The sequence below is a fragment of the Dromaius novaehollandiae genome, chromosome 5, assembly GCF_036370855.1.
Source record: "Dromaius novaehollandiae isolate bDroNov1 chromosome 5, bDroNov1.hap1, whole genome shotgun sequence".
Taxonomy (NCBI): domain Eukaryota; kingdom Metazoa; phylum Chordata; class Aves; order Casuariiformes; family Dromaiidae; genus Dromaius; species Dromaius novaehollandiae.
The window spans coordinates 59,797,693-59,811,540 of record NC_088102.1 but is presented as its reverse complement, the minus strand read 5'-3'; the positions used below and the strand labels follow the sequence as shown (position 1 = coordinate 59,811,540).

Genomic DNA, 13,848 nt, shown 5'->3' with positions numbered 1-13,848 from the left:
AGAGATTTTGCACTAATTGTTTACATTGGGAACACTAAAAATTAGAAAAATACCCCAATTGGAAGTTTAAAATGTCATTTATGTTTTTGTGAGACAACTTTTAAAATATTTGTTGTAAAACAATTTGAAATGTTTCTAAACTTGTAAGCATGAAGAAAAATCTGTCATTGTTCACAAGTCAGTTGCAGTTCTGTGTTCTCATTTTAAAGTGTACTATTAAAGGCAAACTTCTCTTAGATCAAAATGATAGAGCTCAAATCTCAGTGATCCCAGTGCTGCAGGCAGAGCCTTAGCAGCAGACCATTTTTAGGCGAGCCTGATATAAAATCAGCAGAATTTGCCCATGTAAATAAGTGGGCAGCAGTTTGCCCTCCCAGAGCTTCCTGTGGGCTGGGAGAGCAGACTGAGAGCTCAGGTCTGCCACGCACGTCTGAGAGGAGGTTTTGCCTTGAGGTAGTTTGAGTGTTAGCCTCCGTGCTGTATTTTTTTTCCTGCATGGTTTGCTATTTTTGCATTTTCTGTGTGGCTTTTTAAGTTTTTAGTTATGTGCTTGTAGCTGCAATTATTTAACATCATCTGTTGTGCCAAATGTTTTAAGACTCCATGTAATTGTCATGTTAAAGGATCAGACAGCAAAGGACAAAGCACTCCAGCACATGGCAGCAATGTCATCAGCTCAGATAGTCTCAGCTACTGCTATTCACAACAAGTTGGGCCTGCCAGGAATTCCCCGTCCTACATTTCCTGGGGCACCTGGGGTAAGTTGTTAGCTGAGTCCCCCCAAAACTCCCTGTGTTCTCTAACAATGTTCAGTAGAAAACTAAGGCTGAGTGAATGGATTAATGCTTTCATTTGTGTTTGCAAGAGGAATCATGCTTGTTCAGAAATATCCAAAATCTTTCAACAAAGAAAACAATTGTGGGCCTGTTTGTTTTTCCTCTTCCAGTTTTGGCCGGGCATGATCCAGACGGGGCAGCCTGGATCCTCGCAAGAGTAAGTATGAAAAATAAAATGTCCTTCTATATGCACTTTGGGGCTGGCTTGTGGAGTTTGCTGCCTGAGGGTATCAACAAGGCAAAAATTTACAAATCTTTCTAAAAAGAAGGAAAAGAAAATTGTATGGAAAGAAAGAGTCTTTACAGCAAAGTGAACTCGTATTCAAAATGTTAGAAGGGAACCCAGACCTCCAATCTGGCGCTGAGCACCTAATGGGAATATGCTTTTTTCTCCCATGGTAAGATGGAGTGATAATGCAAGGGAAGCATCTGATTAGGTTTTGCCTGTGAATAAGCTTCCGAGACAAACACTTCCACCTTGTTTAAATATATGAGTGAGACTAGAGGAAAAGGGAACTTTTTTCCTGCAGGGCAGAGGAAGACCGCTTGAGGCTTGTTTGTGTTCACCGAGGGTCACCAGTCCTTGGCACCTCGATACCCACAGCACCATGTACAGAAGGAAGCCTTTGCCCTCCCTTCGGGAGTTTTTAGCCCTACAGTGGCCTCCGGCCCAGCAACATCTCCCTGCCTTGTTTTGCAAATTCTCCCTGCCTTATTCCCTTTAGGTCAGTGGGAGTCTTTGTGGCCCTGCAGTTCAGTGCTGTTTGGATTAACAGGGAGTCAGAGCAATCACACTTAACGCAATCTTGTGCAAAGCCGGTCAAGGCATGTCCCGCAACGGTTTCCTCGTACGTAACTGACCGCAGGCAAGCTCCGGGCTTAAAGAAGTTTGGTGCAATTCTCATGCCCCTTTCTCTCTGTTATCTCTTTATTGCCTGTCTTTTAAATATGCGTTGTAAGAAGGCAATAAATTTGTGGGTAAAGGTAATTAACCATGTATTTTCTTACACTATGTAACTCTAATGGAATAGACTGCGAGTGGTGTGGTGTATGATTTTTGTATAACTATTTATTTCAGCGTAAAGCCATTTGTTCAGCAGGCCTATCCTATACAGCCATCAGTCACAGCTCCCATTTCAGGTAATTCTTCAGTTTATGGTCTCCTTTGAAAAGACTTGAACTGTGTACTGAATATGATGTATTAATTCCTGAGATGGACAGAGCCACTACTCTGTATCTAATGTCTCCTGCATGCAACCCAAAACTTGTCCCTACCAAATACCGATGTACCAGTATCTGATTATATATGAGGGAAAATCACTGGGGTTCCTTTATAGTTTCAGGTAGGAGACACTAATATATGTGTGTGAAGAATTGTTGTGATATGTGATCTCCAGTCACCATTTCATATCATAGGAAAACAGCTTGTAAAAATAGAATGAATGATAGGATGCATGTTTATATTTTAATAGCTAAATCTTGCTTGCATCTCTAATGAGAATAAGCCTCAATTTATTTTAAATGGTGGCTGAAACTGTTCTAAAAGCATTTATGTTTAGTCTTAAGTATAAAACATCTCTGTATATCTGGTTGTTAATAACTTTCCCCTCCTGAAGGTCCCTGCTGTGCCTAGTACCACTTTGATAGATACCTAATGTTTATTCTGACTTCCCTTGCTTGAATTGATCAAGCCTTTTCCTAGGCTACTTCCCTATTCATTTTCCCAACTTGGTTTCGTTGCTAATTTCAGGGAGGATCATTATTTCTTTGCAGATGGCAACTAACTTTACATCTCCCTCACCAAACTACACCATGCTTCTGATTCTGTTTAACCTGCTGTTTTCTGGCTCTTAACCATTTTTTTTAACTTCCTGCTATGTTATGCTAAAACAAAGGCTGTCTCTCTCTGTATCCCTGATTTTTTTCTTTTTTCTTGATCTTCCTAACATTGTTCTTTAAAGTCAGACATCTTCATCATCTTCATCTTCTATTCTTCCCTAATTTCTTTCAAAATATGATTATTAGGATTTCTAAAACAGTCAAAAACCATTCATGTATTTTTGCTTCATTAGAATTCCTACTCATGTTTAGGCAGGCAAGTTTTGACTATTGCAGTTTCCTGTGCCATACAAGCCTCAAACCTTCGTTGTCCAAACTCGAGGTTTGGAATCATGTACTGAACTGCCATTATGAGATTATTTAAAAATACACAATTCCTTTGACCTCTCACTGGGGCTCAATCCAGTTCAGGATTATCTTGCTTTTCTAACCCCTGATGCCTCACCCCTACCTTACATGTGCCTGCTTCTCTCCCAAGATTTGTCACTGCCTTCCAGTTGCTGTCTTTCTCCTCTTCCTTTACCATTTTGTTTCCTTCTCATCTAATTTTCCACAATGAGGAGCAAGGGATACTGTTTATTCTTTCTCTTGAGGTGAATTAGAGTTGGTGGTTAACATCCCTGCTCTCTCTCTAGATCATGTCATTCCCTCTTTATTATCAATTTAAAACCTTTTTTTTTTTCTCTTTAGGGTAAGATTCAGCTCTCTACAGTAATTATTTATTATTATCTGTAATACAATGATGCCTAAAAGCTCCAAAAGAAGTCAAAGCCCCAATGTGCAAATACGTAGTAAGAGACAGTCCCTGCCTTGAAAAGCTTATGCTCTAAATATGAAAGAAGAATCGAGAGTGGCAGAAGAAATAGGCAAAAAGAGAGGTGATTTACTTGTAACATGTGGCACATTAGTAGCCAGAAATGGAAGCCTGTTCTCTTGACTCCCAAGGCAGTAATATCTTCTCTGTATCTTGCTGCCTGTTTTCAAGAAAGGGTCAGCTGTAAGTTTGTGTGAAGTCTCTATAAATTTCTATAATCTAGTATATAATTTAAACAAAAATTCTGCAGTGACTTACAACCACAAGGAAGCAAAGAAGTAGATCTTTTATTTGCACTGTTCTTAGCTCATCCAAATTCCTTCTTCCTGGGTTGGGACCAATTTTGTACATGTTGCTTTGTGTATTTCCCATTTTAACTCATTCTGAATTTATAATTTGCTGAAACTAATATGAATGATCAAAGGCAACATGGGTGCTTCCCAATTATAGTTAATCTAGAAAATGTAAATGGAGAAATGATCAACAACTTCATGAAAACAATTCCTTCTGTTTTAGGATTTGAGCCTACATCAGCTCCAGCTCCCTCAGTCCCTGCGTGGCAGGGTCGATCGATTGGCACAACCAAGCTCAGACTGGTGGAATTTTCAGCTTTCCTTGAACAGCAGCGGGATCCCGAATCAGTAAGCGTTGCCCTTCATGTCCACTGATTTTCTGCTTTTTGCCTTGCTCCCCACTGTCTGAGTATACTTTCCAGGGTGGAATTTGGATGGAATACACGTCGTATTTCTATGTTCGCTACTGCTCAGTGTAATTTTTTTCCTTTCATGCTCTGTTTTTTCCCTTTCGCTGAAGTGAGAGGCAGTAGTGCTGGCCTCTTTGAGAGCAAGCATGGTTCAGAATGCCGCATCCCTCACTGTTGACCAAGTTTAGCAGTAGTACCAAATTGCATCATGTTTTTCACAATAATTCAATTAAGTACTTTAAGTTAAAACTTAATTTCTTTCATAACAGAAAGAGAAGTAAGGGCGTGCATAAAAATTATTCGTGTTCTTGGGCACAGTTTTAACTCTGACCTTTGGGATTCGCTGTAGGTATCAGGGATAGTCCATTTTGGTTCATGCCTTCCGAACGTGCAAGCATGCACCATTTCTCTGTATCTTTTCTTTCTGTTTGGTGGTGATAGGGAAGGATACAAACAGTTAAACAAATACCTCTTTTTTATTGCACACAACCTGAGGATAGCCCACCCCTTTCCCAATGTGATTATAAATTTGAACAAGTTGAGGTTACTTACCTAAATGTCCAATCATTGGGTCTTCCAATCCAAGGTTTGGATTTTTTTCTTCTTTTGAGGAGAGTTTTGGTTCTGTTTTTTTCAGTCTGGATATTGTACCTTTAGGGGAGCTTACGGAGTTGGCTGTAATATTTTATTTTCTCCAGTTAGCCTTGAACTTTGATATTAATCATTATGTATTTACCATGGACATTTGTTAGCAGCCTAGCACTGTTTCTACTGCATCACAAAAAATCAAAAAAGCTTCTTTCAGCTTGAACCTGAGAAGTTTTATTGAGATAATTTCTGGAAAGCAAATACTGTTATGAATGGGTGACACAGACAGGCCTTCCGTGTTCAGATTTCTGGTAAAATGCAGTAGCTTGGAACAGAGAAAAGCTATCAGATGCTATTTATAATTCAGTATTGGAAACCATAGTATTTATGGGCTCTGGCCAGGGGTGTTATCCAGGGAGTGTTTACCCGGCATAATGGAGATCAGAGACATATCCCAGAAACCTTACAACAGAGGAATCCTTCTGGCAGAGAAACATCACAACGAACATATACTATATCTCAGTAATTCATATACTAAATACGTGGCTATGTATTGGGTTGCTAAATGTTACATATTGCCAGGTTGAATTAACTTTGAGGGAAGAGGTGTTTGGCAATGATTATCTTACTAATTATATGGCTTTTGATACTGTACGGGCTCCATGCAACCCCCAGCCATGCTGGTCGCATCCCCAGGACCCTGATTTCCAGAGTCTCCCTTTGCAGTCCTGGCTCTGGCTCTGGCAGGACGTCCTTGGGGCAGACGGCCACCACAGTTAGAGGGCCACCGCATATAAGTTGAGTGACTTTTTTGAGGTTCGGTGGTCCTACTCCCCTTATGTGTTTATTCTAACTGTTTTCTCGTTTCACCTAGTGTGTAAGAATTAGCGTATCGAGGGAGTTCCTGTGTCAGGATTACAGAACCCGTAGAGCGAGGGCTTCTGCATAGACCCTGGTCCTTAGCACAGCGGGCATGCACACAATGTGCAAGAGTTTCTCATGTACCTTATACATCGTGCATGGCTCATAGGGGTGTTTTCTTCCCCTGAGTGGGCAGCACCGTCCCTGACTCGCTCCCAGACCTCCCTGCACTCCCCCGTGGCACGACGCTGGTGCAAGCAGCAGCCACGCTATCATGGGCATCTTAGTGCCATCTAGACTAAGTCACAGCTAGAATACTTTCTCCACCCCAACCACAGATTCAGCCAAACAGTGGTTTGTATTTCTGATACAGAAATGCAACATCTAAGTTTTCTCATCAGGCGGCCTTATAGATAGGCAGCTTTAGAGCCCCTGGTTGAGTGACCCCATGTAATGCGTCCTGCTGATTTATGGGCTCTGCCATATACAGATTGCTGCGCACAGGGAAGTTACGTGTGTGCCTTGAGGTTATCAGGAAAACAGCATGTGATCATGTAACGCTCAGCATTATTGTGTTGTGTGTGAATGAAGTGGCAGTTAAGTGTATTTTGATTTACTGTTTTGCCAGCACCTATCTATACCACCTAATTATCCTCTTTGCAAAGGTTTTTATAATGCAACCTCATTTGCAAAACCCATGGGTTTATACAGCGTAGGGCTTCTGTGTATCCGCATGCGTTTATACAAAAGAGACTGAACGAAGCAGTTCAGTAGCGAAGTAACTTTTATGTCTGTCCTTCGAAGCAAAATCTCTCAAGCCGCATATGCTTTCACCAGGTAATGTGTGATGGCCGGGCACTCCCCTGGTATCCGTGACATGAAACTAGCTGAGGGAAGGGTTTTGCAACATGACTGACTGAAAATGACTAAAAGATGCTGCTTTGGCAACCGAAGGCAGCTGAAGGCCCGCGGTGTGCGGTGGCTGGGCTTGGAGCCTCTTGTACTCAGGCGCGATGTGTGGGCCTAAGGCTCCAGAGACGTGTTGGGGCTCTCGTTTTTCAGGCAGGTGCAGACTCTCTGGGGAATGTAACACATCCACTTGTGTTGCAAAGAAAGAATGGAGAGCTGAACAGAAACATGGTTACACAGGACAGCCTTGTAAATATTGTAAAGCCTTTTTTGGAATAAACTAATATTTTCTGGAATTCCTGAAGTGCACCGTGAGGCTCACAGGAGCTTGTCCTAGCTTGCAGATGTGCTGCTGAAAACCCCACCTTTTAAGTGCAATGCATTTATGCTAGAGGTTTACTAGAGAAGCAAGAGTGTGAAACTACCCATACCTATTTTTGAAAAACCCATTTACTTACATGCTGGAATGTTGCAAAAATAAGGCACAAAGAAAAGTAAATTCCCTATCATGTGTCAGTCCCAGGTGTGAGGCGGGGATGGGGCACAGCCGGGGGATTGCAGCCTGTGCACTGCTGAGAGCTGGCAGATGCACCCCAAATGGCAGGCGTTGTCCCTCTCCTGCCTGGGAGAGCAGAGCGATGAGGGAGGAAAGCGGTGGGGAACGGGGAGGACTCAGCCGGGCGGGTAGGACACGTTGCGTGCGCTACGAGCGGTTCAGGGCTAAGTCAGAGTGCCAGTCTCCCTCTCTGATGGCAGTTCCCTATAGCAGCTTCTTCAAATTCACTCTGTAGCGGTGGTAAATATGCAGGAGCTGGCGACCAGTTGTTATTTCCTGGCATCTGGATACCCCGTGTTTTTTCTTTCTAATTCGATTGTTCAGATCAGATTGTGCAAGTTTGATTATTTGGGTGTGATCCTAAACAAGGGCACGGAAGGAAGCACGAGGCCGTGTGGCTGCCACCTGTGGCTAGCGACGGAAGCGTCTTTGCTTGCGGGAGGGCAGAGGCTTGGGAGCCCGGCTGCCCGTGCAGGTGCTGCCCTAGAGGGGCACCGGCCCTTCGGCCACCTCCGACCTCACTGCAGGACTTCCAGCTGCCACCAAAACCACTCCTCAGTGCTGCCAGCCTACCCCCAGCCTCACTTAGCGCTGTTTTCGGCCTGTGGTTCTGTACATCTTTCTTTGTGTTGGCGCAGCATCTTATTGCAGATGCAGTTTGCATAGTATAGAAAGGATTTTTTTTAATTCCTTTTTAAATACCAAAATCAATGAGCAAGGCAAGATGAGTGTTCTGTGCAATGTGCGTATTGCATCAGGTAGTCATGTATTGTGGTTGCAACTTATCCTGTACTCCTTTGTGCCTTCGCGGACCTTGTAAATGAATATACATGTAAGCTTCTAAATAAGAATCTTGTAAGAGTTTGCACATATCTTCTGCAAGAGATAGATGTATCTTCATGACACTTTTGACTTTTCACAGAAAATGTCACGAGTATCATTTGATGAAATGCATTTCCAACGTTTATTTTAAAAAAGACAACTTCTCTCCCCCTTCCCCCACAAAAAAACAAAACCAGGCTAGAAAGCCTCGTAGTAGTGGGGGCAAATAAAGCAATTCCACTTTAAAATGGAACGTGGAAGTTTATTGAAAAAGGATTATTTGACGTGGCACCTGGGGCCAGGACTCGATGACCCTAGGAGGCCCCTTGCAGTCTGTATTCCTGCACAGCAATTAGAAATTTAGGTCTGTCTGCCCATGCTGACTCCCAGCGACTTCAATGGGGCTGTGCATGGGCATAAAGGTCCTCCTACAGAGAACTCATTGTAGGAGTGGGGCATTAAACATTTCTGGGGTTCTTCCAATGGCAATTGGTGTTTAAAAGTACAAAAGCCCCTCAATGTCAGGCAGTTATGTTAATTTAGAGTGGGCATTCTGGTGGGTCGGAAATGTGCTCAGTAGAGTCCTGTCACTTGTTGAGGGCTGTTGACTTTTTTCCCTTGCCTAGCCACAAAATTGTTCCATTTACAAAAGAAAAAATTATAGAAAGGAAACAATAAGCAAGCTTCACTGTAACTCTGTATGGCAGAAGATAGTCTGGAAGACGTAAGATACCACAGTTAGTTGCAACATCTTGGAATAGTGATTCTGTCATTAAAGATGAGCAAAATTTCTCCTCCTTTTATGTGAAAATCAATGCAATTTACAAATGTCAAGCTCTGTATTCCTTTTATGGCACTTTGTGCTCAAATCCAGTTCCTAAATGCTGCACAGAATCTGCCCGTACACATCCAAACACCAGAGTTCTTCTTAGTTACCTTTAATTATTGCCAAGCCTGTGTAACCATAGTCTCACTACATTAACAAATTTATTTGCAAATCTGTTGCTTTCAAGAGGGGATTTATTTAATGGGGGGCTTTCCATTTTCACTGTAGTGGCTCTGTGGAAGTTCAGGGCAAATGCTTAAACCAAATAATCCCATGTTCCCCCAACAAATATAAACTGAGTACGCAAGCAGATTAGAAGAGATCTAAACAATTGTCTGTTACACAAATAGCTGTAAAATTCAAAGGCTCTAACGTTGAACTGATAATAATCCCAGGTTCTCCTAAATATATTCAAGCCTGCTTCCCAGCAAGGAAAAAAATATCACCACCCAACAAAACAAGCCCTTTTTTCTGTCCTTCTTCAAGGTTTCTCACTCTTGCTGCTGCATTCATTTCAACAGCAAGCACTTCAGACAGCTTTACATCTCAAATGTCTTAGGACTATAAAGAACGTGCCTGATAGGCATTTTTGGTATTAACCTACCTATCCAAACTGTCAGATTGTGTTAGGTCCAAATTTCAAAATGTATTTTAAAAAGTGGTGAAGAAATAAAATATTCTTTATGTTTTAATTCAGGTTTTATTGTTGTTGTAAAAGGGCTTTGTGAGCCCAGAGAGAATTGTGCCTGAGAACCAGAAAGTGAAAGCAATTGCAAAAGGGCCATAAAAACAGCCTGCCATCATTAGCGAAATGCAGTAAAATTCACCAAAGTTAATCAAACCACCTAAGTGATGAAAAATAAATGAGATCTTCTCAAAAAAACCACTCCCTCCTTGAACAATTTGCATTGTTAAAAGCATTGTTTATCCTTTCTGTATTCCCTATAAACAGTATAAAAAGTAGTTCAGCGTTTTAGTCACAAAGAAGTCCTTGTTCAGCATCTTTGTTACGTGAAAAGAAGAGGAAGTAAACCCACCTTCAGGTGATTCTAGTGTCAGACTCAGGATTTTAGGACATTTTAATCTAAAATCAGACAAAGTTTAACAAAATGTAAGGGTCATTTCTTTTGCAGTGCTTGGGGAGCTCTGCACTGGCACTGGGAAGTGCATGTTACATTCTGAAAAATGTTCATATTCAGGGGTCTCTAGTTAAAACTGCCAAGAACCCCCTTTGAGGGGGTTTAGTACGGACACAGGCTCCCGCCTCGAGCAGCGCGTTGGAGCAGCCCTCCGCGCTCGCTCCATCCCTGGGGGCACCTGCGGGGAGCAGCGGGTGTCTGGGCCGGCTCTGAACCCTGCTGTAGCGCCAGGGCGCTGGTGCTTCAAGTGAGGGGCCTGGGCTGAAAACATGGTGCCGTGGGCAGAGCAGCGGAGCGTGATTTATTCCTCGAAGTTGGCCCACGCTAAGTGCTGCGAACAGCTGCAAAGGCTGCCTGGATCTTGCCAGGCACGTGCTTGCCTGGTGTCGCCTTCACACATGCTCTCTCCCTCTTCTCAGAATCCATCACTGCTGTTGAAAAATCCCCAACAAAATAGTTAGTGCTATTTTTGCATGACTAAACAAAAATCCAACCACCAAGCAGTGTTGTTAGCTCCCTCTGCCGGCCTCCCAGCCGCAGGTGGCTGGGGAGCTGTACGCGCACAGCTCTGCCAAGGTCTTAGCTGCTCCCTGGGCAAAGCCAGGAAATGAAAATAACCACAATAACTTTAGCTGCATTGGGTTATGCAGGGCAGCAGGTCTGGCAAGGCATACACGAAAGCAGGAGGGAGGGAAAGAGGGAGCGAGCGCAGCTGCACCCCGCGATGCCAAAAGGCTCGTACCAGCAGCGGGCCGCGCAGCCCTCTGCATTAGTGGCAGGGAGGCCGGCGCTGGGGCGGCTGCGGCTCTGCAGCAGGAGCGAGCCGTGAGACAGCTGGCCCGGGCGGCTCGCGGGAGCACCGACTTGTCTCCTCAGCCTACCTAGCCCGGCTCGGAGCACTGGCTCCTCTTGCTGTTAAATTACAATTGTCAGGGGAGCACTGCGGGGATTAGTGGTGTTTCCCTGCACAGCTGTGAAGTAGCTGGCGGGGGCCAGCGGAGAGCGCCCCGGCTCAGAGTGCCGTAAAAGCGGTGGCTGGCTGCAGGGGGAGGCCCCTGCCCCCCCCGCCCCGAGGCTGCAGGGCGCTTTGCCCTTCCCCATGGAGAGGGCCCGGGGCGAGGACGCGCGGCTCAGGCCTGAGAGGTGGGGGGCACGGCAGGGCAAAGTCAAGCTTTCAGAATAAGTTAGGAAATGTCCTCATATGTCTGCTCTGTGATGCAGTCTTTAATTACATACTTGCATATTTATTTTCTCACCCTTCATTCAGTGCATGTAGGTGGCCCTTGATTGATGAGCAGCTATTCAGTAGTTTGTTTTCTTCTGCAGTTGAAATGTGTGGCCCCATGCCCTGTTTACTGTGCACTGTCTAAACTCTCCTCCAAACAGAATCACTAATTTCCCCCACTTGCATTTCACAGATGTATTAATGCATTCATTTTTTCAGTGAAAAGGTATTATTACTCACATTTTACAAACCAAGAAATTCAGGTGCAAAGAAATGAATGAGCCATTGATTTTGAGGGTCCCCCTTGAGTTGTCATAAGCCTGATTTTTCAGAATACTTAGCATTATTGAGAGCTTCATATATTCAGGCATAATTTTCCCATCTGAGCATTCAGCACTTCTGGATTTGGGAGCCAAGGTCTCAAATCAGGCAGAGCAGAGTTGAAGGACACGTCGTCACTGTTGCAGTACATAACGCTGACAGCGTTGCCAGAGAAGCTTGCCCAGCTGGCAAGCCCCAGGCTCACACTGGGACTCCCAAGGCGGGGCTGGGAAGTACTGGGCAAGATTGAGCTGCTTCAGCCAGAGACTGCCATGCCTCTCCGGCAGCTTCTGCTCCGCCTTGACCTACCTCCTAATTTCTGCAGCCGTGACGTGGCTGAAGGTCTCCTTTTACTGCACCCTCCTGATTCAGTCCCCGAGCAGATCTGGGCAGCAGATGAATGGGCGGAGGTCCCTGACAGACCAAGGAGACTACGCGGTTGTATGGTAACATGCAGGCACAGAAAAGTCAGATTAACTTTTCACATGGAGAATTAAACGACCTTAGTAACAGGAATTGCTACAGACTCCAGTTATAGCATTAACATGTTATAACTCCTGATCTGTTTCCGTGGAGGGCAAGAGCAACTGGAATGAAATATTCAGTTACTAGTATTTCAGTAGAAATAAGAAAAATTGTTGGCAGAGCAAGTTATTTTTGTACATCAGCAGGAAATTAAAGAGTGTCAGATTTACAAGATATAGTTAGACAGCAGCGCTGAGGCTGGGCAGGTTACAGGTTGCAGTTGCATACAGACAGCTGATACATTAGTGATTGTTTTTTAATCAGTCCATCCCACTTGGTTCCTTTCTCCTCCAGAAGTGCAGGCACTACCCTAACGCTTTAAAATGATGGGTTAGACCGATCTGTGGAGGTAGAGTGTGCGTCACTGCACGGTGCGTGTCTCCAGAAGCCAGGCACAGGCACTCGAGCAGTGCTGTTTTCTCTCCCTTGTTCAGACAAAATTCAGGTTTGCCCTAGCCTTGCACTCGCCCTTTCCGTCCGAGCTGCCGCGTTACCCCTGGTGAACGCTGATAGAGAGTATCCGGTCCAAACCCAGAGGCTCTCCCTCCATCTCAGGGGAGACAGCAGAGATGCCACAGAGCCTTTTGGTGGACTTCTCCTTTGGATGGTGAGATTTTGGGGGGCACACAAGATAACGATCATTTCAAGTTGCCAGCCTCGATGATGGCATTTTCTCACAGGAATTTGTTGCTGCAGGTAAAGATATAGATGGCCTCACCATTGCATTTGTTGTACTTGAAATTTGCGGGAACCTACAGATCTCATGAAGCAACCTTGCCAGCAAGGTATTTTTAACAGGCCAAGCGGGGCAGCGGCCCACGCTGAGCGGAGCAGGCAGAGGGCCGTTCGTGAGCGGCGCGGTGTGGCGCGGAGGCCGGCGGGAGCGGCCGGCGGCTCCGCTGCAGGCGCAGCTGCTCCGGCTCGGCCGCCAGGCGCGCGCCCCAGCCCAGCCCAGCCCAGCCCAGCCCAGCCCGGGCCCTGCCTCCAAGAGTGCCGGAGAGTTACCTGCGCGGCAGGCGGCGCCTGGCTGCTGCTGGCTGGTAACAGGCTTGGTCTTGTACAGGACGGTGTGTCAAGCTGGAGGTTTGGCGCTGACTTCATCGGTGTGGAGCAGCACAGGGGTGCGGCAGGGAGAAGTGCAGCGGCTTGCGACCCTGCGTGTCAGGGACCGGAAAGGCCATGAATATAAGCTGCCTCAGAATATCAGCATAAAATTTGTGAGGCGCTGTTACGAACATATATGCTGGCTGGTAAAACTAATGTAGGTGATTTGTCTTTGTTCTGCTCCAGCTTAAATGCTAGCATCCCCTGCCATTGGCAGTTTGTCTTGGTTCTTTTAAATTCCTAAGTGGATTATAATTTTTCTCGTGGTACTATTTGACAACAGTCATTTTTCATGGCTTTACTGCATTCTTCAGATAGTTAGAATTTTTTAAGGAAAGGAGCTCGGTAAGAGGCAGCCATCTCCAGGGCACGTTGCGTAAATGCAGACGCTGAAGACAAAGTAGCTGAGAATGTTCTGCGTACATTTTAATGTAGTTTTTATCCTCAGAAAATACAGGATTTGACCTATGGTGGTTTACAGCATCTAAAGCATGTTATTACCCCCATGCCAGATGCAAATCCCTTAAATACTGTGACATGAGTAAATTCCTTGGTGCCTAATGTATCTCAATGACTCTGGAATACTCAGTCTAAAATAACAGTGAATTCTGACTATAATGAGGGTGTTTTTAAGCTTTTCAGGCAATAATGAGCTCAAAAATATAGGCATGCAACTTAGCTTTATGGCTTTTATCTGTACATACAGTTTTGTCGTGAAGTGTGCTTATATAAAAACTATGGGAACATTTCAGTATCCATTTATCCTGCTCCTAATATTTA

The 13,848-nt window shown here is 44.7% G+C and overlaps 1 protein-coding gene across 9 annotated transcripts in view; it reads left to right on the top strand.

The window, feature by feature from the left end:
* The window catches only part of TEAD1 (TEA domain transcription factor 1), a 160,602-nt gene that overhangs the window by 124,884 nt on the left and 21,870 nt on the right, over positions 1-13,848 (top strand). For all 9 annotated transcript variants that reach the window (XM_026104537.2, XM_026104536.2, XM_026104534.2 and 6 more), the window contains 4 exons: positions 624-758; positions 947-993; positions 1,915-1,976; positions 4,006-4,130. In XM_026104537.2, coding sequence (XP_025960322.1) covers positions 624-758; positions 947-993; positions 1,915-1,976; positions 4,006-4,130 — 369 coding nt within the window. The remainder of the gene's footprint in view (positions 1-623; positions 759-946; positions 994-1,914; positions 1,977-4,005; positions 4,131-13,848) is intronic.